The 23,929-nt window shown below is 43.8% G+C and overlaps 1 protein-coding gene across 1 annotated transcript in view; it reads right to left on the bottom strand.

Annotated features, from left to right (window-relative positions):
• Window positions 1-14,761: 14,761 nt before the first annotated feature.
• Window positions 14,762-23,929, bottom strand: part of ABCC4 (ATP binding cassette subfamily C member 4 (PEL blood group)) — a 148,121-nt gene continuing 138,953 nt past the window's right edge. The window contains exon 31 of the mRNA XM_027443227.3: window positions 14,762-19,189. Within this exon, the coding sequence (XP_027299028.2) occupies window positions 19,082-19,189 (108 nt within the window). The 3' untranslated portion in view covers window positions 14,762-19,081. The remainder of the gene's footprint in view (window positions 19,190-23,929) is intronic.

The raw sequence follows: 23,929 nt of genomic DNA, 5'->3' as shown, positions 1-23,929 counted from the left end.
ATCTACCCAGCACCAACACCTCTACCCTTCATTGGGTTTAAAACCAGTCTTCCCTGGCCCTAATTCCTGGAGGTTGTCCACAAATGTGACTCTGAGAGGGGGATTGTAATCGTTTAGAAGCCAGGCAGAGAACTGGCATTACAGCAGAGCACAAGACCAGGATTAGAGACTAATGAACAAGGGACATGACCCTTTCTTTTAAGGCAGTTGTGCATAATCATACACCAGGAAACAAAAGAAACGTAATTGATGGTAAGCACAGAAGATGAGAGGTGCAAGTTTATTTCTCCTTACAACACTTAACAAATGCTATGGATATATTTTATTTTCATATCATTCATATTAATTTCCTGTACATATAATGTGGTCTGTTTCCTCTTATCCCAGCAGGTTAATGGTGTTCCTCAGTGTTTTTTTTATATTATTATTTTCTGTGGTTTCTCATTTTTTCTTCTTCCATTGATTTCATAATGTGATATACTTATAATAAGTAGTTGTCCTCTCTGAAATCTTCCTTGATAAACAATACATATGAATCATCATTTTTTCAACCTTGTTCTAAACCATTTCAAAATTAATAGACTAATTAGTAACCTGGTAAATTATTACCATAACCATTCTGAAAACCAACCACTTTGGTGTGGCCAGAAATTGCTATTGAGATAATATCCGTGACAGCCTTTTGCAACCATCTGCCATAACCCGAGACATGAAAGCCTCTCTGCTATGTGCTGAAGCATGCTCTTGCGGTGGGACCGAGAGTGCCAAATATGAGACGGTGACTCACGTTCCCCAGGATTCAGCGATCCTCTCCTCGAATATTTCGCATAGCTGGATCCCTATTCACGCCACCTAACTCCAGGCGTCTAGCTGAGAGCCGTGGAGAGGCGCATGCCCGAGCCCTCGTCCCAGTGAAGGTGCCTGGGGTGGCAAAGCTCCTCCAAGAGGCAGCCCAGCGTAGGGACACATCTGGTTTTAACTGTGGCACACATTCGGGTGCTGGGCAGAGGCAGGGCCGTTTCAGTCTAGCTAAATTTCCCCATTTTCTTCTGTTCTCACAGTGCTGGATATCCCCCTGTGATAATACGCAAACACCCTGAGCCTATCCCAGCTTTTTCCATCTTTCTGGAGTTTTAAATCTTCAGCCACCCTGGTGTCTGCATTAGCACAATGCCACCGAGGGATTTTTTAATACTGCCAAAGCAGGATGACAGCTGCTGTGTGAAGATCCCATATCCAGCTGCATCTTCAGTCTCTCCCCACTACCCAGGGTGTTAACCAGATTATATTTCTATCCATCTTGCGCAAGATGAATATTTCTAAACTGGCTATCCCAGTCTCACAGTCTGCAGCACTAGCTGTGTCCGCAGCATGCATATTTTTATTTCGGCTCCCACCCTTCAGGAGTGATTTTTCTTTACCTTTCCCAAAGCAGCAGGGCCTTGGGATGCCCTGTTGTGCCCTCTCAAACATCCACCCTAAATGCGCGCACAGGCAGGTGAGGGAAGGTTCCCTTCATACAAGGTGATGTGTTTCTGTATCTGCTGTGATTATTTTCCTTTGCTCGCCTTCTGTCTCGGCTGAACTTCTCCCACCCATCCTGCTGCATTTCCACAGACACAGCAGTGTCACCAGCAAGGCAAAATTTGGGGTTTGCCTTAGTCGCTGTCCTCACCTCGTCATCAGTGGTTCCACCTTTGTGCCTGGTTTCATGGCTCTGCTCAAGCCATCACAAAACGGGCAGCTTTCTGGTGATTTCCTTCACACTGCCACAGTGCCAGAGGGGAAACGGGATCAGCCTCCTGTTTCTGAAAGCAGAACCTGCCTGCATGGTGGCACCCCGTGTGCTCTTCCGTATCGATCCTCCATCCTGTAGGAACAATGTGTGTTCCTGCAGAATTGCTCTAGTTTTTGCCATTATTTTGCCAGCTGCAAATTGGCAGTAAATTGAGCGGGAAATTGCATTTTTTTTCCCCTCTGATACATGTAATCCACTTTCATCAAGCTCTTTTTCAGTGTTTTGTGGTTTTGGCATTTTTTTTTCCATTGGTCATCTCCAAAACGTAATAAATAAATAAATAAATAAATAAATAAATAAAGCTATTTTTTTTCTATATATACCAGCTAGGTTTTCCCATGTAACCTGCTTTTCTCTTTTTGTAGCCAAATAATTTCTAGAATTTGCACTGAAATCTTGTGTAGCTAAACTTTCCCCCCTTCCTTCCTTCCTTCCTTCCTTCCTTCCTTCCTTCCTTCCTTCCTTCCTTCCTTCCTTCCTTCCTTCCTTCCTTCCTTCCTTCCTTCCTTCCTTCCTTCCTTCCTTCCTTCCTTCCTTCCTTCCTTCCTTCCTTCCTTCCTTCCTTCCTTCCTTCCTTCCTTCCTTCCTTCCTTCCTTCCTTCCTTCCTTCCTTCCTTCCTTCCTTCCTTCCTTCCTTCCTTCCTTCCTTCCTTCCTTCCTTTTTTTCATCCATTCACCCTTTTTGCCAAGTAAAATATCCCTTTGCACCAGATGTCCAGAGCAACTTGTGTCCCTAAGGTACCTGACCCAATCTCGGTGTATCTACTCCAGGTACCTGGTGTTACTTTGGATGCAGCAGGGTGACCCACTTGTTCCCCAGCTGTTGCTCAAGCCTCCTGCTGCCTTGTGTCCTATCAACCTGCCCCATGTGACACTCCTACGTGTGACAACTGCAGTGTCTTTATCTTTTATATTGGCAGCCATTTAAATATATTCTGCAAGAGAAAATACTTTCTATTACAAAATGAATGCAAATGCTCTGCCTCATTTCCATCAACAGCTCCCACGTAACCAGTAACCAATGATGGAGGCAGTGATGTCTCTACTCTGTGGCAGTGACTCTGGCTACACTCCTTTCAGTACTTAATCCAGAGACATGCAGGGAGCCCCTTGTCTGATAGATTAATGAGAAGGTTTTTGCTTATACAGAAGGATGAGGTTGGCAGCACAGGCCTCAGATGCTTTCCTGGTCGGTGCATTGACTGAGACAAAAAATGTGGCAAATGAGTTAGTTTTTTGGTGTGCAGGGTCTTGTTATAGCATATGAGGCGAGCTGAGCATCTTGCAGAGGAGGAGAGGAATCTGCAGTGATGGCAGCAGCCGATAACCTGCATGGATAGGTTTGATCTGCTGCAGAAGAAAAGGGCATTGGAGATCTCCTGAGGCATTTACCCCAAATAAGTCTCTAGATGGAATAAACCGTCACCCTTCCAAGCAAACAGTGTGCAAAACTTCAGCTTCAGGACAGATTTCTTCCTTTGGCAACCTGGAAATGACCCTGTCCTGTCAGGATTTCTATCCTGAGTCCTTCATTCCATACCACTCGGGGAAGAAACCCATCTCTTAATGAGTTTTCCACAGCATAAAAAGCTATGGTCTAAGTTAAGCCACACTGACTCTCCTTCTGCTTTTCCACAGGCTTCCAGAAGATGATGTGTATCCCATGGGAAACGGGTCACCAGATCTATATGGGCATAGATGCGTGCCTGTATCTATGACAAGTGGCTTCTCTCCGTGACTGAACTCTCCAGGCCTAACTTCCCCAGCTGTGTGAAGAAGTCTGGCATGACCTGGAAATTTTCACACAGGAGTCCGTGAAAGAAAGCAAAAAAAAGCAATTAAGAAAAATGTATGTGGTGCAAAGCACCCTCCCTATCCCCTATAAAGCACATGGTTTCGATAGCAAGGCTGCCGTGGAGAAGACGTTTGTAGAGCCGTGTATCAGGGGTTGTGGACTTGTTGAGGGATGAGCCACTGCCTGGGCTACCAACTCAATTCCTGAGCACTACAAGGGGTAAAAGGCATGGCACCAGTGTTTCTGAGTCCTGAAAGGCTAACTGTAGAGGAAGTAAACTCTTTTGGGTCATGTTTTAAACCTCGTACGTTGTGCACCTGTTGTTGACCAAAGGAAAAATAAATCCCAGTGGGAAATGATGGAACACCCACAGGTGGGCCTAATTAATGTCTGGGCACACCTGGGGTGCACATGGCGAGACATTTTACCTTTTTAGACTGTGTGGGTTTCCGGTGTGGTTGTACATCTGTGTATTTGCACATAAAAGTGTTATTGTAACACCAATATGACCGGGACCCATCACCACCACACAAATATAAAGGTAAATATGGGTTTTGACTCCAGCAGCTGAGAATTTAAGCACTATAGCTCAGCATCTGAGAGCAGTAAATCATTTAGCATGTTTAATGCTACAGAAACATCCTTCACGGAGTTACAACATTGATTTTAAAGCTCTTAATTACAGACCCATCAAGCCCGGGAACAAGGGTTTCATATCTTTCAATCAACTCAAGGAGCCTTCCTGGCTGTGGTAGTATCTTCAAGGGAGATAGCAGAGCTGAGTGAGGTCTGGATGTGGTCAGCGGGAGAGCAGCCCTGTGTTATTCATAGAAATACGGCAGGTATGCAAACTCCTGTTGAGTTTCTAAACTGCATTCAGGTTTTCCAAGAAGAAGTCCTGGCAGTTTTTCTTTCAGAGAGGAAAGGGGCTGGCGTAAAGCAGATCAAAGGGGAAGGGGAGCTTACCGCTTGGAGAAAAAAATCCTTTCCTTTCTTGTGTTGTTTTGGCGTAGGAAAAAGTGACAAACAAGTTCCTACATTTCCTACGGCAAGGTAGGCAAAGCACAGCGCCTGACACCGTATCAAAGGGACGAGCTGGGAGGTCAGCATGAGGCACAGCTCTGCATCACGAGCCCCGCGCTCTGCCCCTGCCAGCACAAACTCACCAGGTGCCATCTCACAGCAATTTAACTCCATGGCTTTCTACGGGAAGCATCACAACATCCCCTTTTAGGGAAAAGAAAGAGGGCTCCAGCAAATAAAAGGGCCAAATTACCTGAATGCAACAGGGAGAAATATGAAAGGACACATCTAACAAAGAGTTTGTGCGCCTTGCTAGGTTCTGTCATCAGCCGACGGGCTCCTGGCCGAGGAAGGTCAGAGCAGCACCTCTCTGCTGCAACAACATTTGAGATGATGGGGCTCATTCATGCTGAGTCTCGAGATCAAAATTTTCCTGTCCTGGTGATGCCTCTTTTCCCCTCCTAATTGTGAAGGCAAGTGTTGGAACTGAGAACTATATTTTCTGCAGTCATTTAGAAAAATAAATGGAAATGGTGGAGAAAAGGTGAAGCAAACGAACGAATTAGCTATTAACAGAAGCAGGTAGGTTAATCTATTGCTCTCCCAGTTGTGTTCTGCAAGCTGGAGCAGCCCCAAAGACAGGGGAAACACAGGGATTTCAGCTGCCCCCTGCAGGGTATCCAGCCGGGACAGCTCTCAGAGAAACTTGGAGACAGAGCTGGGAAAAGAGGCCCAGACCCAGCACCAAGTCTTTATGGGACGGTGTCTTTATGCCCGATTCTGGGGCAGGTGCGGTGGCCATGGCAAAGCCAACCTCTGTGAAGAGCTCACACATAAATGAGCCTCCCCAGTAGGCAGGTGCCGGGGAGCCAGAAAAGCAGGGTAAGGAGTGACCAGGAACATGTCGCAGACAGTCACCTGTAATTTTGTTCCCCGAGTTTTCTCTTCCTCATCCTGCACTGGAAAAAATCCTGAGAGATCACGGATGGAGCATAAAAAAAAAAAAAAAATGGATAAAGAAGGCTTAATTTATAGGGGAGCTGCAATTTTTAATCCTGTGCCCCAAAGAAACCACTGCCTAGGCAGCCAAATCCTATCTGCAGTGAGTAATGAAGGCAGGAGGTAGAGCACAGGCCCCCATAGCAGCCCCATATGTCTAAGCTGGTGAACAAGCAGATGCGTCAGCCTTCTCCGCCCAGGAGGCTGAAATTCCCCTCATGAAGGGCCCTCTAACATTAATTGCAGAGACACAACCTGCCTTTTTATAAGACAAATTAATAATTTCCTTAATCCATCATCAGGAAATGGAAGGCTTTGATGCTTTAATTCCTTTCCTGTGACCATGGCAACAACAAAAAAAAAAGGGGGGGGGGGGTTGTTAATTTTCTCATCCATGAGAATTTAGGCAAATAGCCTGTTAGCACTCTTTGTCTGTGAGTGAGTCTTTGCTGGAGATGAGTCCAGAGAATTAAAACAAAAGGCAGGTAGCAAAATGGGGTGCTTGGGACATGATGGCATGGCCGTAGGAAGGAAGCCTCCGTGCCCTTTGCCCGGGGGTGCAGGCTCACCCTGGGGTGCACAGGCTCATCCCTAGCTCCCCGTCCATCAGCTTCAGTGGGGCTGCAGGAGGGCATTGGTTTCATCCCCACCATCTGTGGACCAAAATGCTCGTGGGGCTGCTGTGAAGGGAGGCTCCTCTGCCAGAGCTTGCTTTAGTTATTCTGCAATAACTAAAGGCAGGATTCCTAGCACTTGAATCAGGCTGGATGGTCTGAGGGAGGCTGATTCACCCAAGTTTGACTTTGCTGGGATGAATGAAGCCAAGGCTTTGCCCGAGTGAAGGTATCAGAGCAAGGATCTAACAAGCATAATCCCCAAATTGAGCACGCCGTCCAGCTGGGAGGAGTCCGCATTCAGCTGCTATTAGGAGGCAGTGTCTTTTCAGGTCCTTGGTTCAAACCCTTGTGGTAGGCTGACTTGTTCAGTCAGAGGAAATGCTTCTCATGGGTTCGTGTTCCTTTGCACTCTGGGTGTAAGGTCCTTTGCTTTCTAACACATGCTGTCGACACACACTCCTCTTCCCAGCTGCGTCATAAATGCTGGATAACACCCGAAAGTTTTCATTTCATGGCTGCTGTGGGAATATGAAGTTATTACAGGTGGGAATAGGGATAGATTTGCAAGCTGTGAATGGGCAAAGAAGTGCCAAGGGCACCTCTGCATTCAGCACTGAACAGTGTTGTGACCTTTGCTAGTGACAGACACTGGGACATGTCCCTGGTCTGCAGAGCAGACCTTGGCTGCCAAAAGTCTTTGAGTGCCTGTGGTGAGACTTGGCCGGTAGGCATCGTGAAGCCAAGTTTTATGAGCTTCATGAAGCAGCCCTCCTGAAAGAAGAGCCTGTGTAACCAAAGGAGAAAAGCGACTTTGAAAGACACTGACCTTGCTCGACCAGACGTCAGGGTTTCCTCACCAGCGGGTGCCACTCCAAGGATCGTGCCCTACACAACAGCTTGGTTTCTCCAGACAACTGCTGACTGGCTGCTGCATTTTTCTGGATCTTCAAAACCCAAGGCGGCACTTTGCCGATAGCGCTGAGAAATAGGAAATAGTTGTTGCAACCCCGCGTTTCACAAGGCCAGTGAGAAATTTCCAAAGAGGGTACCTCAGCAGTCCCGAACTAAGGCTTCTTTGTTTACATTCAAAGAGTAATAAAAATAGAAGTGAAATGAAAGTAGAAGAAGTATCCCACCTCTGAGGGAACGGGAGATGGAGACGGACCCTAAAATCACACAGCTCAGGGGCAGGACTCTCAAGCAGCAGTGCCAACAGAAGATGATTTTCTCTTGTAAATATGAACACTGATGTGGTATTAAGATACCTGAAAGTAGTTCAGTTATTCTGCCATTGCAAACTGAACTTCCCACAAGAGAATTACAATTAAATACATTTAACTTTCACCATGTGCTTAATCTGCATTTCTTAAAATGCATGTGGGCTCGTTTAACCTCTAGGGAACATTTACTCACTGAAGATAGCCAGTCACTAACTGATCCCACTGCAAATTAATATCTTGCCTTTTGTACTCCATTCCAGCTACAAAAGCCAGTTGTGAAAGACTATGCCGATACCTACAGGAGTCAGACTTTTTTGGCTGGTGGCAACCTACCTGCTTGGCTGAGTGCGTAGAGCTGATGCACTTTTTAGTTTGGGCAGGATGAATGTTCTCAGGGAGGCAGAGAGGTGCGCGGATGCACGCTGTGTTTACTGTTAAGGAGACGATTAGTTTGAACACATGTATGTGTGTGGGCTTAGAGGATTAAGCATGATTGTGTGCTGACAGTCAATACTATTTGCATTTTATCATGTTTAAGTGATATTAACACAGAAGTCATGATGCAATGCGTTGCAGTTTCATTCTCCACCATTACAGCAGTTCTCCCTTGCAAGTGCAAATGTACTGGAAGGCTGACCTAAACGTAGGAGAAGCTGAATGCTGATCCTTATCTTAATGAACAAATACAATTAGCCAAGTATAAGAGTGTCAGGTATTGAAATGATCCTTTATAATACCTCCTTTCTTTTATTTCATGGTGCTGATCCTCTCCTGATGGTATCAGAGCAGTATCTCATCACAGCACCTGGCAAAAACTACCTGAGTGTCCGCGCAGCATCATATCTAGGCAGTCTGTCCAGGTCCAGGCTAAGCAGACATTTCTATTGTGGTTGGACTTCCTCAAATGTACAATAGCCTTTTAGGGAAAAAAAATAAAGTACGCATTTAATGGCTTTCAGCTCAGCTTTCTTGACTGTCTCCAAAAGTGGAGAAAACTTCATTTCCTTCTACAAGAGATGGTGTCCCTCATATAGTAGCTATCAACACTGAAAAAATGCTTACAGAGAAAAGAGATGGGAACCAGCATGGCTGAAAATGAACCTCATCAGATGCTGATGATCACTCCACTGGCAATTTATGATAATGAGAACATGAATGAAGGGGGTCTTTGTCTCCCTTTGGGGATCTCTCTTGGCAAAAGTATGGCAAGGACAGTGACATCTTTCCTTTATTTTGGTTGCCTGCTCTCCTTCGATTTATAGTATTTTTTGTAATAAGCCAAAAATGTCAATCTTTCATGAAGACCCTGCTGCTGGCCTCATCCCCTCTAGAGTGAGGTTTCTGCCTAGAAAATGAGGGGGGGAATAATGGATTTCCATAGGTGGAATGTTTTAAGAACAGGTTACACACACACTTTCCAAGGTTGCAAAATTGCGTTTGCATAAGCTTTATTTGTATAATCTCACCGCTGAGTACAAGTTATAAGAGTTGATGCTGATCCAGACTTGATTCCATTGATTAATAGGCACCATGTGCAACGCATTTATGCTTTGGGAAGCACAGAGCTCTTCCCCCTCAGTCAGGGCAGGGGACATTTTGCTTGATCAGAGCAATGGAAACTTGAATCTTTGTGTGATTCTTCATCAAAGAGACATCTGGGACTGGCTGTCTGGGCTTTTACAGCCAAAGAGCTACATCAGAATTGATTGCCCAGACTGTTTCAAACGAGTCTTCACAGACTGCAATGAATAAGACTTCTTGTGGAGGTTTATTTTTAGTCTCTTTCAGGCTAAAGTTTTCAAAGCAACAAAAATTATTTTACCTGCTTATGCAATTATACAAGCGCATCCTGCTTGATCTAGCCTCCATCCCCAGCACTTTTTCAAAGAGGCAAGTAGTTTTGTCTGGATTTGACACCCCGATTTAACTGAAGAACTTAGGGTTAGATTCAGGAGAGGTTTAGGTATGGAAAACCCTGATTTCTAGGTTTCTGGCCACCAGCATCTTGTGAGCTGCACTCAGATTACCTACATGGCTCATGGTGAAAGTTGGGTGCTTCATAGCTTGACCTAAAGGAGTCCGCAGGATAAAGTGGGATCTTCCTGAAGGGAGCACTCAGCTGCTTACATTCAAGCACGAGGAAAAGTGGAGGACAAGGGTGTATCTGCAATTCTCTCTTGCACTAAAAGCCCCTTGAGGCTGGAGTGAGGCAATCCTGTCTGCTTGGGATCCATTGTCTGAAATCTTCTCCTGGAGATTGGTACCTACGCCCTTTCTTTCAAAAGACTCCACACAGATCAGTCTTTTAAAAACAAAGCAGGAAGAAGAAAAGGTGGTGATAGCTTTTATTATATAATGCCTTGGTATTCAAAGTATATGCTGAGGAAGTGGGAGGCTTGGGTTCCTCTCCCGCCTCAGCCCGAGGGGTTCAAACCCATGTCTCCCACATCCCATAAGAGTGCCCTAACAACCAGGCTGGAGGCTACCTTGGGCGGAGGATCCTCCACCCCTGCTTTGAAACTGCACCACTCTGCAGCAAGGAATTTAAGACTCATGAGGGGGGTGAGGGGAGGGAGTGAGGGAGCGCGTGCATGCCTCCGAAACCTCGAATTGAGGCCAGTCACAAGGGAGTGGGAGCCCTGGGCTCTCTCCTCACACTCCCCAGACTTTTGTTGTCCAAGGACTATTGCGTGTTGACTGCAGGCGCAGTCACGTATTTCTCCACGCAGATGAATGGTTACAGCCTCCAACTTTCTCTTCCCTCCTTGGCACCATGATTCTAGGAAAGGTGTTCAAGTATGGACAACCAACAAGTGGGGACTGTCTTTCTTCCCAACCCCCTGGGCACCCTTCACCCTGATGGCACTTTCCCAGGGGACAGTAAATGCAAGCCCAGAGCCTTGAAGAGTGAAGAGGGCCAGGCCTGCTCTTCACAGGCTGAGCGCTTCTTCTGCCCCAGGCTGCATGGAAATGGTGGGACCCTCCTTCACCCCTTCCCCATCTACTTGGTGGGTGTGCACACGTGCAGCTCTCATCACATGGGCAGACTCCAAGCACAGCTATCAGGGGCCCAGCAAGCCCCTAAACAAAGAAATACCTGGTTTCTTCCTGCCAGGAAGGCTTAGGTAGGAGTCAGGCAACAGGCTGCCAACCCTTGTCAGCGCTGGAGGTACAAAGAAATGTGGATCTTAGCACCTGTGTAAGCCCTAAGGTGAGTAAGGTATTTCTAGGGCTTTCAGGCAATGGCAGGGTTAAGTGGCAGTCGAGTTGAGTTTTCCAGAAAAGCTGCCTGGACACATGCACTTCAGTTGAGTTTATTCCCCTTGGTTTTGATCCTACCTACAGCAGAGGAGGTTTCTTTCTGCCCAAACGGGCATGCTGGGTGGCAGGCAGGGAATTAATGTACCCTCCCTGATGTTAGACAATAAATCAACTCCTCACCAAAATTCGGGATTAAGCGCAGTCCAGATAAATCAAAGTGGGAAATTCAGCTCTTTCCTAAACTTCAAGGCAATGGATTAGAGAAGAGAAACACATTCAGCTTTTAAGAAAGCCTCGTGACTCTTTCAGTTATGATACGATTAGGTGTTAAAACTCTAGCGGGGCTGATATTTCTCCCAGTGTAAGATCAACTTTCTCAGTTAAAAAAAAAAAAAAAAGAAAAAAAAAAAAAAGGAATTATGCAAACAATTTAACAGCAGGGGCCAGTCTTTATTACAGTCCCCTCAGGATGGGCAAATGAAAGCCCTGAACAGCTACCAACAACAGTAGCCACAGTTACAGTAACAGGGCTTAAATATCATTTGAGCCTGGCAACTCTCACCAGCAAGGAGAAGGCACAAAAAAAAAAAAAAAAGCACATTATGCATATTAATACGTGATAGAAGTTTGCCTCAATACCAGTTTCAGGGAAAGGATCATCGCCTCTTGAGAAAAAAAAAAAAAAGCTGGAGGGAAAAGCAGCCTTTCTGGTAAATCTGTGACAACAGCATCAGCAGCTCGGACTGGTTTGTTGCCATTACTCCTGGCAGCCCAGCAAAGCCATCTCCCAGAGATCTACATGTCCCTCTGTTAAGTAATCGCTGCGCTCGCCTTCATTACACTGCAGCAAAGGAATCCCCATTAGCCAATTAACCCAGCCATTAGGAGGTCCCTGTGAGCACTGCCTGCACCTTCCCCACAGCCCAGCCTTTGCCCCAGCGAGCGGCCTCCGGAGAGGAGGAAGGAGCGACCTGGTCTGCCATGCTGGGGCCTGGCAGGGAGGCCTGGCTGCTGCTCCCCTCACGCCCTGGGGAGCTCTCCTGAGCAATGTCTCCCATGCGGAGGGCTCTGCCTCTGCCAAAAGGAGCCCCCCCGATGCCTCCCAGCGGGCCCAGCCCTGTCCGTGCACTCCTGAGGATGGCACCCGCGGGGAGCAGGCTTCAGCTGGCAGCGCTGGGCCTTTCACTTTCTGCTTTCAGCAACGGGTTCTGCACAGCGTCTGTCGCAACTTCTTACAAACACCCCGATACACAAAGGCCTGACCCAGGCGAACACAGAGCAGTGAGGCTCCTTCAAGGCCCCGCACTTTCCAAAATGCTCTTCCCCGTCCCCATGGACCACAGGCAATTCATCGCCGTCTCCCCCAGTCACAGCACCTCCATGCTCTCTCGAGGCCGTGATCGCCTCTGTCATTTGCTGCGAGAAATGGAAGCAGAGCCTTTTCCATAAAACTATTTAAAAAATGCAGATTTGCTTCCCTTCTGTGCCGATGTGTCTGCATGACGTGACACGCCGTTCAAGCAAACCCAGCTCTACTGACATGGATACCCACAGAAATGAACACACACGTGCAGGCCCAAAAACAAATGTAAAAGTTTTAAATTCACGAGTACGGACATTTACACCCACTGATGCAGAGACAACACCACGCAGTTTCTCTGATCTGTTATGAATATTACTCAGAAATCTGTATAAGCATTAACCACATACCTACATTTATTTGTGATCTTCGCAGAATGCTTAAAAGTAATTGCAAAAGGATTTGTTGAGTAATTCAAAATAAAAAAAAAAAAAAAAAAAAAAAAAGGCAATGATTGTCAGGAGATGACCTGGTTGTGGGAAGAGGCACTTACTTAATTCACTGCATGAATGACTCACGGTGAATTACTTGCATAACTCCACTTGCGGAAATCACTACTCTGCAAAAGTGCATACATGTTAAATCAACCAAAGCACCGAGTGGTCCATATTCTGGGTACAATGTGGTCTTCTTGCCAGTACAGAATGAACAAAAAATCTAGCTAATCTCTCAGCCTGGCAGGGAGGTAGGGGAGAAATCCTCTTTTTTGCTGTCCTGGCAATGTTTCCAAAAGAAAGTTGTACAGCACGACTTGCCCTATTCATGCCTGGCATTTATGTTAGAAAGAAAATCTGGGCTTGTAATATTCAAGAGCAAGCTCTTGTTGACAGTGAAACTTTAACTAATAATTCTTAGGCTGTATTTCCCACCCAATTCAATTTCATGTTATAAAAGGTAATTATGGTTCTTTTCTGGAAAATGCAGAGCTCTGTGAAGAATGTCAGCTGGCGAGAATACTTGCAAGATTCGTTTTCTTCAGGCTTCAGGCTCAGGATAAGTCCCTCTTTTATTTCCTATTTGTGATTGAAGGTACAAAATTTACCGGAATTAAACAAAAGGAACTATTTTTCACTGCCCCGCACCTTAATTTCTCATAGCAATTCGAAAAACCTCAAAAACAAAGAATACACACACACACAAAACAAAACAGAAAACCATGGTTTATTTGTAAGTCTCATGTGTCTGACACGATCCTACAGCCCTACCACACGTATCAAATTCACATGTTGGAGTGACCAGGTGATACACGTGTCCTTGGCCGCAATAAGGTAATTTAGACAGTGTAAACTGGGAACTTTTCTCTGGGTATAGTTAAGGCATAGGCTTCAGGTAGTATTACAGAGCTCTTTTGCTAGGAGCTTTACTGATTATACGGAAAACCTTGATCTATGGGGAGGTTCAGCCCGATGTTGCACGAGGAGCAGCTGCAGTAGGACTTTCTGGGTACATCGAGCAGCCCGTCCTAAAGCAGACGTCCACTTGGGAATCGCAGCACTGAGGGCAGCAGTGTCCTCAGGGAGGCAGCAGAAGAAATGTGTTTCCTTTTGTAGGGCAGCCTCGGTCCTAAAGCACCAACTCTGCAAACAACAGGCCTGTGTGCTGTGGGAGCTGGAGTCTCGGCTGCCACCACCCAGCCTGGTGGGTGGCAAAAGCAAACTGATCCTGCTGCATGGTGAGACCTGAGATACTCCGAAGCAGGAGCTCTGGAGTAGAGTCCCCAGCTCTTCCTGGTGTTGATGCAATTTCTGCTAACTGTTGTTGAATGAAATGCAGGCGTACTCCCTGGAACCGGGACCAGAACCTGGGATTTCCTTTTCCCTGAAGAAACATAACCCCCAGCGTCCAGCCCCAGTGAGGAACTGGGACCCCTTTGGCCCCCAAATTGTTGTGCTGCTGACCACGATTCATTTAACCACGGCGAATGTTCCTGCCAAAACCATCCCGAGGTTACGATAGCTGCGCTGTGGTTGCAAGGTGGACTTCTGGTAGAAACACGAGAATTTTTTAACACATACTCCAGCACCACGTTATAAAAGGACAGGTGGCAGTTTACATTGCATCAGTCCTAGAACTTGCTACCCTGGGGGATTACTGACAAATGCACAATTGATCTTGTAGTAGGAACTGCATCATGATTATATGTACAAGTGCTTGAGAGTTAGTAGATCTAGGGAGAAACTTGGAGCAGTTTTCAGAAATGAGTAGTTTTACAGCATCTTGTTAAATTAACAAACTCGGAGGTAAAGGATTGAGAGATGACACCAGATTTTGGAGTTGTGCTGCTAACCCACTTCACTTCTGCGTCTATTAACTTTATCCAGCCCATTGAGCTCGTTAGCTGTTTGAGGCACAGACCGTCTCTGATCTGTACTTTTGCCACTGCGGGGGTTCCTCCTTAAAGTCACATAATGATTTTTGAAAATCTATTGGAATTGCATTTTGGTCGCTGCCATTGAGGCAAAAAGCTTGAAAATGTGATCTGTGAGATCTCAGCCAGCGGAAGAATGGTGAAAAATGAGCTGAAATGTATTCTTCTGTGCCGTATCTCATAATGGAGGATTTTCAATCCTCGGAGTTGGCAACGACACAAAGAGGTGCTTGGAGCTTTTGGGCACAACCTGTACTTTGCTCAGCCCCACGTTTCTGCCTTCACCCACACAGCCGCAATGATGACAGAATGCGGCACGCTTCTGAGAAACGCTTTTTATTGTCCAACAGGAGCTGTCACGTGAATGTCAACAACAGAAACCATTCCGCAGCAATAAAAAAAAAATCAAATTATTACACAAATGCAAAAAACAAAACAAAACAAAAAACAGAGTTAAAATGATGTTACAGCAATGTAAAAAGCAGTGCGATGTTACACAATGTAAAACATACAGAGAAAGCCACATTCTTCTGCTGAAGTGTCAGAAGCTCATCACCTTCACAGAGGGCAGGTGATGTAAGTAAATAATTTTTCTTTCCCCCCCCCTCAAAAAAAAAAGGGGGCAAACTTCAAAGGGAGATGTTTGGAAGGGTCAGATTAATACAAAAAGCAGCATTTTCAGTAAAGTATCTATACCGTTTGGATCCTTTGTCCCCTTCTCGTTCTTTCTGCAATCTTAGTTCAAGCACGTATTGGGAAAATGAAAAGAAATTGTGTCAATATCACTTAAATAAACAGCATTTCTGATCTTGGTCAGAAGAAGGTCCGCCGCCTTCCAAAGAGGGGTATGAACAGAAGACTACACCCATCTGGCAAATGAGCTCTGGTTCAGCTCACCGAGCATAATTTTGCCCTTAAACTAAGCAAAACCTGAGATAACCAATTCTTAAGAACCACGTTGGCACTGAGTCTCCCAGTGGTCTTTAAGGAGGGGTGGAGCAAAGAGAGACCAAAATTAATGTCTGAAAAAAACCCACCCTGTTCTTTAGATGGGAAGTAGAGGCTGTTCCTAGACTTTTAAACCAAGCAAACAGCAGTTCCACAACTGGAGATTTGCAGCATCACTGCATAAAATTATACCCGTTAGAAATAAGACTCTGGAATACTTTAAGGCACCTCAAGGTGAAGAAACATTTTAAAGGCTTTAATAACTCAGAAGACTGAGTTCTTTTTCCAAGATCCCCAAGAAGGAATGTAGCTAAAAATAACCAGCTTTACTATTCCCAAATAAAGCATGAAATTTTGCAACATGGAAGTTTACAACCATTTGAACTTCTCTTTAAAATGAAACATAAAACACCTCGCTGGAGAGCTAATCTGTACGTTTAACAGATCAAGACTTCCAGCAGAGGAAGGCCTTTTTCATACCTGACCTGAGTTTGGCCATGCAGGTACGGTGCTCTTTCACGTTCGGATAAAATTAAACGGGTGGGTCAATCTTCACAATAGTCATCTACACAAAAAAAAAATTCTCAACAACAAAAAACAAACAAAATCTAAACAAAAAAAAATCTGATTAAAACATTTTTGTCACTTTAAACTAAGAAGATGGGCATAAAGGCAACAACAGGCACAGATGACTCGCTATCGGTTGCTCTATTCAGAAGTGAATGGTTTTCAAGTGTTTTTAAAAATTTGTTTTTTGATACCTACAGCTTGTAATGTCCTGTCAAAACACGTGAAGAAGCAGAATCAGCATTTTCAGAGATTCCTTGCATTTTTTTTGTGCGCATTCAGAAAGCTACAGGATCAAATTAATTCTAGCTCCTAGACTGATAGCTAGATCTGTCAGGGTCTCATACCAGCGAGTCTGCAGCAGCCAGCGTTTTGGAGTTCTGCTCTGACATACAACTTCCCATAGATTCATTTCAGAGCTGAAATGAACGAAAACTGTAATTATACCCTTGGTTTACGCGTGCACATCTCCTTGATTTTGATAAAAATTAAAACCAAGGTATATGGCCAGGAGAATGTGTTGTTCTCTTAAGAGTGTTTAGAGGTCTTAGTGTCATACTTATTCTCGCGGAAGAGCTATTTAGAAATCAAAAGAATTCAGCATCGTAGCACACAGCCAGACCCTGTGAAAATGTCCAAACTGCTCAATAAAGAAGGAAAGCACACGAGCTCAGGCGCCAGCCCTTGTTACCTGTCTGTGCTACCTGGAGTCGGCCCACTCCAGCTTTGTTTTGGCGCACTCCAGCTGGATCTCTCCTCAATGCTCGAGCAGAGTTTGGACATGGTTCATGCCGTGGATCCCTTCCAAAAGGCAGTTACAGACAAGCACGGCAGGCTGTGCTTTCTTCACGCTACAGAGTCCCCCAGCATTATCCCACGTGACTTTACACAGTCAAACACTTCTCTACATCTTCACATACCTCCGCAAGACAAACCCCACTCTACTGAGCTGCAGAATAGACCTGTCCTTATTTCAGACGATTTGAATTGAAAAGAAAAGGTAACAGCACACACTGGATGATAAATGTGTGCTAGGAACATAAGGGGACCGTACAAGTCCAGCGAAGACCAAGGGCAAAGTGGTAGAGAAAAGGGGACGTGGCTGGTGTGCTCTAAGAATTAGCTGTGAGCTTGCTGCTTACATGAGTCAATCTGTGCTGCTCGGCTTTGGGGACACGCCGTTGTTCCCTGACTGCCTTTTATTTAGCACCAGACCTAGCACAAGACTCGTGTTATGCATCACTGCACAAAGTCCAATTCCACTGATCTCAAAGACATTTGTTGCAGTCAGCTGCACCCCACAGAAGTGTCTGAACCTGCCAAAAGCAAGCTAGGGGCAGCAGCATTTCATTTTGTAACTTCCTGCTAACATTACAGGAGGATGATAGCAGCAAGCCAGACACCCAATGTTTGTCTTTTTTCCCCCTCCACCCCAGCTGGTGGTAGTGGAGGCAGTAAGAAGACCTCCCCCTTCTCCCAGTACCTCACAGCAGGACAGCGAGCCCCGTGCAGGGAAGCTGCTGCAGCAGGAGAATGATGATTCTGCCCCTTGCCACCAACTTCTACACGGGACAAAGTCCTACTTGAGCCCCAGTCCTCAGGCACAGGCTTTGGCCTCAATTTAGATCTCAACAAGGAGAGAGTAATTTTGTATTTCAGTCAGTTATTTGCTGGTAGAGCAGCTTGAAATGAGAAACATTTGCGTTTGCCTTACTTTTGGACTGCTGGGTGAACATCGGGTAAATCACATTTATCTTACAAAGGTAATGCAAGCATCTTCAATACATTTTGTAAAGCACGGTATTTTCTGTGTCCTGAAGAGATGTGTTGCTTTTTAGTGTCTTACTTTAAACAGTAAGATGAATAGATTTATTTGGTACTGGACCTCAAAGGGTAGCTATCTCACTAAACATGAAAAAAATCTGAAGCAGCATAGCACTTGCTTGATTTTGTAATGTAGGGAAATAGTGCCTTTATGTTAAAGTGCTTTGCTAAATCAGGACATAACTTACAAATACAGAATCCCTCTCTCACTGCATTCTCCTCGCTATTAGCAACAGCCATTCAAATCTACAGGTTGTACCTTCCTACCCATTCCAGTAGGATGGTAACTTCAAACAGCTCGAGTTCAACAGATCCCCTGATGCAAAATTTTAAATATACTAAGGCTAAATATTTTTAACATGTATTTAATGAATTTGTTGTGTACCCTGCAGTTACAGCTTTGGCTTGAAGGCACAAATATTAAGGCACAATAAATGCAAATAACGTATACATTTCAATGTGTTGTGTTGGAGATAACTTTGTACTACATGGTATTTAGGTATAATGACATGTCATTCAAAGATTTCCTCAAGTTATTTTAATACTTTTTTTTCTTTGATAACCTGGATAAAAAGAGGAATGTATGTTAAATTATTTAAATATTTCTTCAGTGCAAATGTGGTAATTTTCTTCTAGAGTATAGAAGATGGAGATTGATTTTTTCAGCATTTGGATTTCAGCAAAATAAAACTTGTATTTACATTCATCTTGAACAGCACTACTTGAATTATCAAAAAAATAAGTATATAGTACTTTTTGCTATCAAAAAGGAAAAGTATTTTTGGCTTGTTCAATTCTTTTTTCTATCAACCTGCATGACAACTTATGACAGGTAGAAAGACAGCCGCATTAAACAACTAAGATGTCTGCTACCAAATCTACTGCTTAGGCACAGCTGTCAAGGTAAAGTGACGCTCAAAAAAATTTGTTTTTGATTGCTCTCAAAATATCTCTGAAAGAGAAAAGGGATACGTTCCGATCTTTTGCTTTAACAAATTCCAAATATGCACCCTAGACCTGTTAGGTGTCCTGCACCTGTTTAAATAAACTTCCAAATAAAAACTGAGCCTTCCTAATTTCCTTGGCAATACAAACATAATTATATCTGGAAAGGAAAACATATTGCACTGAAATTGAACAAACAGGGACAGCAAAGATTTTCTTCTCAGTATTAAATAGAAAGGATGTCCAGTGCAAAGAATCGCCCCCTCCCTTTCCTCTCCCGTTGACCCTTGAAAACATCGAGAGTTTGGATGTTCTCAGCTTTACATTCCATGGAAAACAATCGTGGTTATCAGGAGTCACAGTGCAGTTTCAGTGATGCATAATCCTGAGGAAGGATCCAGCGAGGAGTCTGCAGCAAGCTGGCCGTTCTGAACAACTTCTGGATAATTCTTACTGAAGTAAACCTAGGGAAAACAGCAGATTCTGCATGTTATTAAACTTGAAACATCTTTGAGTTTAAAACACGCTTTCTGGAGATAAACACAGAACAGATAAATACATGCCCCTAAGGAATCCAAACAGGAACTTCAGGTTAGGAGTACTCGGTAACTGTGTGTCACTGAAAAATTAGTAAAATTACTGTATGATCTTATTATAACAAAGTCTAAGAAAAACCCCACACAACCTGTAGATCCACTCAAATCCTGGTGATTCAGATCAATAGATATATTTTATCGCTTTACATTAAACCGATAAGTAAAACCATTTTACTAGCTCAAAACATGGAGATAAATTAAAAACAGGCTGACAAAGAAGCTGTGAAATCTTGCGTCTGCACAAGGGTTTCTCATTTTCACACATAAAATGAGCACAATGGATTCGGATGTTAATATCGGGTTGTAATCCCTATATTTTACAAACTATGATTGACAACCATTGAAACTTCGAGGTGTATGTATGAAATATCCCAGCGTTTAATTTGTGCTGCAGAGCAGTTATAGGGCCTATAGAAACGTGATCTCTGGATAGTGAGCCACAATAATGAAAGAAGAAGCAAAAGCTTTAACAATGACTCAACCAAGCAACTTCTCTAAAATGTAAGATGATACCAAATAATAGGACAGTTCTTTGCCAAGCCTTTGAGTTCTTGAATTCTACCAATTTCTAGCTGAACTAGAAGAGATACAGGTTTCCTGATAAATGTATAATCAGAACATAAAGGAAATGAAATGCTGTCAAGTTTCACTGTTCCACAATCATCAGTTTTTAGTAGCTGTATCATATCTCTGTTCCTTGACAGATGCGCATAACAAAATGAAATAATGTCAAGACTTGTGTGCTCTTATCTAAAAATGTGTTTGGGTGAAAAAGGACTTCAAATGCATTTTTTTCAAAGAAGAATGTGAAAAGTTTTGTTTGAGCCTTTAAAAACAGAAAATACACTATCTTTCTGAAGCTGACACATGTCATGAGTTGGGTCTCACAGTCATACTGCTCTGACTACAGCTTATGAAATATTTCTCCAATTTGTATTCGAGAGCGTTGTCAACAAAGTTTGGCTTGTTTGATAATAATGTCCTTTTCGTATGTGTGAATGCACGTAGAAGACGTGGGGGATAAAAGAGAAATAGCTGTTCCATGGAAACACCCCAGTAAGTACCACTGTCACCCTTTGTGTACACACACTAACGCGGGATACGCGTATCTCCAGAATTTCTGGAGAATATTAAGGTGTGATTTGAGCCAACAGCAGGACTGGGAGGACTGGTGGAGGCATTCCTCAGGAACCAGCGCCGATGGGATGCAACAGAGGAGTTATTGGGGTGCCCGCAGCACTCACACCGCAGAGCCTGCAGCCTCAGTGGTGTTTTCCCGTCCTTTGCGCAGTTTAAAATACAAAACTCCAGCATACTTCTAACGTAGCTTCTGAGTGTGATTTTGTTTTCCGAGTTAACAGAAAACCTTGGCATATTACTAGAGGCCTAATGAAATGGCAGCTGCTTTTCAACTGTCTCATTGCAATTCTTCACCTGAGCCCAATCCCTCAAGATACCAATGCTCGAGTCTCGTATAAAGCCTCTTCCACTGCCAGCAGAGCTGCAACCTTCTTGTAAGTAATCACTGCGGTCAGATAACACCTAGTGTTTTAGTATTTACACATCTGTCAGAGCTTTAAAATAAAATCACTCTCACTTTTCCCTCAAAGTATTTAAAAACTGATTGATCAAAACAAAAAAAAGGCCCTATCCTGATGCCACCAAAGCTTGTGGAAAAGCCTCCCTGTGCTGACAGCAGCATGGAGAACATACCAAGGTTTTTTTTTGGTTGGTTGGTTGGTTTTTTTTTTTTTCAATCTGAATAACTGAGCAGTTTTTTAACTGTTTTAATTTCTCACTTTCCCACAGGATTTTCTCCTAATAAGCTTCTTGTAAACTGAACCAAGACAGAAATGCGGTCTCCTGATGCCTAGCACAACTCCACTGCAGCTCGTAGGCTACTTACAATATTCTCAACAGTCTCCAGTCTGAGCACTGTCTGCGTTGCTTTCTTTCATATTTGCACACAAATCTGGGATATTGAGTGAGCAAAAGAGACATGCAATGAGCAAGCCTGGATCAATTCAGAAGCCTGAGCTAAGTTTTCAGCAAGTGTGGTGATCCTGAAGAGTTAAATCTTTCAATGCTTGGCTGTGATAACCATGATTTTTTTTTCCCAGGAATTTTTTTCAAAGGTGTCCCAAGTTAGTCTTCCGATTTGAGGTGTGTAGCCTCTCTTATTTGCACCTAAAGGACATATGCAGAAGCCATACTGTTCCAGAAAATGTATTTAAAGTCTCACCTTACTGAAAGAAAAGCTCTTGTTACCAAGTTTGTTCTGCACAAGCTTCAGGTCCAAGGTGCAATAAATCACACAGCCATTGTCAAGGCATGGCCACGTTCCAAGCCATTTGACTTAGCAGCCTCCTGTAACGCCTTTTGAGAAGTATGTATATTTGCCATATTACCACTTCTTTTTATGTGCAGCATGCTGTTTTTCAGCAACAGAAAAAAGCTGTTCTTCATAAAAACAGTTCTTAGTAACCGCAGGAGGAATGTATGAGACCAGCAGTACATGCAGCAGACTCACTGGTGGAAAAAGAGCAGCCCCCAGAATCAGCTCTTCTGACTAAGCAACTTCTCTGAACGTATGCATGAAGCACAAGGGGCACCAGTAACAAAATCCTGGAATTATGTCCAAGTCCTTTAAACAGAAAGAGCTGTAACTGTGCTTCTGGGTAGCTGCTGAATGGAGATATAGTCTCTCGATTCCCATTTTTTTGGGCTGAGTGTGGATAAGCACCATGCTTTGCATTCTTGGCAGATGCTAAAGCTTGTATCTGCCTTCTAGCCTGGGAGTTAGCAAACTTTTTCATCAAACCACATTTCAGCAGAGACTGGTTCCTGGATCTCTTCCCTTCCTGTACAAAATCACATAACATTGATGTGGTAACTGCAGATGACTATATGGGCAAGTAACATCAGGCAATTATTTTTATATATTTTGAATTATCTTTGAGTGCAGTTGTGCAATTGGGGAGGGCTGCAGAGAAGGAAGGGGAGACAGCATGACATGGCTAAACCTCTGTGCATGACAGCTGAACGGCCTCACCTCTAGCCACTGCAAGGATCAAGTCCTAGGAAGCTGGCTTTCACTTTGCAGACAAATACTGGCCTCACGAATTAAAAGCCACCTTTCTAAACAGCATTTACCTCACCTCCAGATTGTCATACACATCACAAAAAACACATCTAACCCATTCCTGTTAATGATAAAATAAAAGAAACAACACTGCAGCAATGGAGAAGGACAGCAGGAGTCATGCCGTCCAGTTAAGGACAAAGCTGTTTCCCAAGTTCTGCAATCAGTGCCATACAAGAATTTATAGTGTATGCTCTCAGCTGCAAAGCTTCACCTGAAAAATTCTTTTAAAAAAATAAAATTGTTTAGTAGGTATAAAAACAAAAAGAAGACTGAGTGTGAACAGACACAGAGACCGCATTCCTGATCTTCAAAATGTCCACCCTCAATACCTGAGCACGCAACCTCCAGGACTGCACAATTTTTCACGTTTTTCCAACTTGCCAGAAGGGTCTATTTCTTGTCTATTTTTACTAAGAAGTAGCCAAGGCACTTGCCATTTTGTTTCCTGCCTTTACATGTTGCTTCCTTCCTAGTGTTCTCCTTTTTCTCCCCAGGAAAGAGCTCGCAATTTGTGTCACCATTTATGTGCGCACCAACCAGCTTGAGGAGAAGAAAGCCTAGAGGACAGACTAAGACCTTTGCCTCTTGTGTGGAAACTCTCTTAGGTCACTAGAACCCTAATATCTGTATCTTCCTTTCACACTTAAGTAAAGTTACATGAATATGGATCAAGTTGCTCCTAAACCAAGCACTGCAAGTCTCCGCTGAGGCAATGCCGAAACTTCATTGGCAGAAAGAAAAATATAACCTTGCTCTGGACATATCGTGCACTGAATTATCACAAAAGAAAAAAAAACAACACAAGCCAAAAGCTATTCAAAATGAGTTCCTCGATCACAGGTCATTTTTTCTTTTTTTTTTTTTTTTTTAATCTTCTTATCTCTGCTTCAGCTTTCAATCTGAAAAGTGAAGATGATATAGCCTCACCTCAGAGGCATATTATGAAAATTAATCCATTGATGTTTCTTAAACACTTTGATTGCCAGAGGAATGCTCACAATTACATTAATAATTCTATACTCAAGAGTAGGATTTGAATAGTAAGCAGTAAATCAGGCAGAGCCTTGTAAGGAACAAGGAGGCAACAAAACATTCAACAGCTGTTTCTTAATTGAGCGCTATTCATCCTATGTGCAGAACAAAGCAAGGGTACAAGAATGAAGTAAGAGAAAGCAAAAAAAAAATATAACACTGATCACACCCCCAGTGACCATAATATAATGTACTGGCACTGAACTTCAAATTAACTCTGGATGGGCCTTATAGAAAATACAGACACAAGAGAACTAAATGCTGTATTCTGCAGCCTTAACATGTTTTTAAAGCACGTTTTTGTAAGACACATGCCCAGCACAGGTGCGTATGTCATATACTGTTTACACGTACCAGTGTGTGTACATACATAAGGATGCAAGAAATCCAAATAGTCTTTCAACTCAGTATATAAACACACTTATCGTTTG

This window comes from Anas platyrhynchos, chromosome 1 (genome assembly GCF_047663525.1).
Source record: "Anas platyrhynchos isolate ZD024472 breed Pekin duck chromosome 1, IASCAAS_PekinDuck_T2T, whole genome shotgun sequence".
NCBI lineage: Eukaryota > Metazoa > Chordata > Aves > Anseriformes > Anatidae > Anas > Anas platyrhynchos.
This window is presented reverse-complemented; position numbering and strand designations above follow the sequence as displayed.